The 2,542-nt window shown below is 39.7% G+C and overlaps 1 protein-coding gene across 1 annotated transcript in view; it reads right to left on the bottom strand.

The window, feature by feature from the left end:
• Positions 1-618: 618 nt before the first annotated feature.
• The window catches only part of CBLN4 (cerebellin 4 precursor), a 29,014-nt gene continuing 27,090 nt past the window's right edge, over positions 619-2,542 (bottom strand). The window contains exon 3 of the mRNA XM_032219017.1: positions 619-816. Within this exon, the coding sequence (XP_032074908.1) occupies positions 619-816 (198 nt within the window). The remainder of the gene's footprint in view (positions 817-2,542) is intronic.

Genomic DNA, 2,542 nt, shown 5'->3' on the forward strand with positions numbered 1-2,542 from the left:
TTTAACTATTTGAAGGAAAACATATTTGTGACTCTTCCAGAAACAGAATACATGAAAATTAATGCAGTCAAATGCTTATCAGTAACTCTTCCTTTGCAACCGAGAAGCATGAATTTATGTTAATTTTTAGCACAAGGGGGAACAAAGATATAATTCATATATTAATGAACAGTTCTTTGGCAGCTATGTGTTAATCTTGATTGAAGTTTTGATCCAGAAATTCTTAAATTATAGACCTGGTTGCCAGTCTTTTAAAAATGGAATTGGGGGATGGGAGGGAAGAGGCAATTATAATTATTGACTTCTCCCACAAATCCAATATGTCCAGTTAAGGAACTTGGAATGAATCTTGCAGGCAGCTTCATTCTGTAACATCAAGCATAGATACGTATTGTCTGCTTTTAAGTCTTGCTTCCAATGTCCCGTTTTTAGACACACAAAATTGGTTGAAATCTCAGGATGAATTCAAAGAGGGTCAAAATGCCATACGATAGAATCCAGATTTCACCCATGAGAAACCAAGAAAGAAAAATCAATCCAGAGGATGAGAAGATGGTCTTCAGAGAACAGAAGCAATGATTGGTCCACACCTAGGTGAAAGTCACAAGGCGATTGATTTTACAGGGGAAAGACCAAGAAGCCAGAAAACGTGGAATACTGCCATCCGCCAACCAGGTTACCTTTCTCCAGTTTAAGGTAGACCTTATCTTCCTTGTCTAGGTAGAGTAGGACTCCGTTTGTGGCAGCTTCACGAGTGACATCTTTGTCCCCAGCAAAAGCTGAAATGACTGGCTTCCCGTTAAGCATCAAGTTCACCTGCCAAAAATAATGATAATTTAAAAATCCTGAAAAGACTCAAGTTAAGACATAGCCATCCAATACTACTAAGGTTAATGGGAAGGGTCCTTAGAAGGCCAGTGCCACCTAGACACGGTTTGCCAATTTCAACATCTTTTCAGAAGTAGCAGGAATAAACAATTAGGTAAATTGAATGTGGGAGGGACGGAAGTCAAAAGACAGACAGCAAACTGGTTGTAGGAATGAAAGAATATTTATTTGATTTCTATAGTCACTCTTCTCAAGAAGTGACTCTGGGTGGAATATATCCAGTGGTGGGATTCAGTTAGTTCGCACCTATTCGGGAGAACTGGTTGCTAACTTTCTAAGCAGTTGGGAGAACCGGTTGTTGGAAGAAATCTCATTTTGTTTTTTTTCCCCACTTTACAGGGCTAATCCTGTAAGGAAGGCAGGAAGGAAACATTCTGGTGTTGTTTCCAGCCTCATCTTTATTGCCCTGCTAACCCTTATTACATTGTAACCACTAAGGTGAAGCACCATCGACTTGAGTGATGTTAAGTTGGCCATGCCCACCCAGTACATGACTACTGAGCCCCACCTACCCAGCTGGTCATTAGAGCAGAGAACCAGTTGTTAAATTATTTGAATCCCATCACTGAGTATATCATAAAAAATATTAGAAAATATATATGGCCATAAATTATTGCCATAGGTATTAATACAGCCATAAAACAGAACCATTAGCATCCTCAGGCCCCTAACCTGGTCACATAACCAGGTTTTAATGGCGTTACAAAAGGCCAAGAAGATTAAAGTCAACTTAATTGCTGAAGAGAGAATATTCCAAAAAGGCAGGATCTAGAACAGAGAAGGCACATCTCTTGGTCCTCCCCAGTATATTCCTCCTTCTGTCTTGCTATTATATTGTGGCTTAGCTATGACCTCAATGTTATTTAAGAAAATTATAAAATGAATCTAAAAATTGGTATGCTATACTTTGCTTGCCTTCCTCTACTTTTTCAATAGCTCCTTAACACTGACTTAGACCTGCAACTGTACATGTGCAAAGATTAAATTATGATTCATTTATCTTCCTATCAAGATAATTAGATTCATCTGTCTCTACATGTGCATAAACTGATGGGTAAGTGGAAATCTAATAGAGAGGTGTGGACATGAGATCCAGCAAGGTTTTTCTTAGATTCTTATGCTCACTGTTGAAAGCTTCCCAGATGATATATCATTATAGAATTAGAAGGCATACCAAATCTAAATCATCCCACATTCCATGCAGACATCTAAATTAAGATTCTGTGACAAATAATTATCTACCTCTTCCAACATATCATAATAAAGGGAACCCACCATGTTGTTTTGATTGTTGACCCTTTATAGATTTTTTTTCCTGATGGTCAACTGGAATTTGCTTTGCTGTCATTTGAACCACACATTCAAAAGAAAAATGGTATGTTATCCTTTCAAAGGAAGGTATGGTGGCCTAGAGGTTAAGACCGAGTTCCTCAACCTTTCTGGCTTGTGGACCAGCAGGGGATGGAGACGTGATGGTTCTGGGTAAGTGGCCAGCAAGTGCATGCACACAGCTTCATTTGTGGTAGTGGTGGGCATGTGTGCCTGCCACACAAATGGAGCACACATGCGCTCACATGCCTATAGGTTCTGTGGACCAGTTCTGAACAGCTCACAGCCTAGTAGTGGCCTGCAACCTGGGTCTTGGGGACCTCTG

Source organism: Thamnophis elegans, chromosome 5, assembly GCF_009769535.1.
Source record: "Thamnophis elegans isolate rThaEle1 chromosome 5, rThaEle1.pri, whole genome shotgun sequence".
Classification (NCBI taxonomy): Eukaryota; Metazoa; Chordata; class Lepidosauria; order Squamata; family Colubridae; genus Thamnophis; species Thamnophis elegans.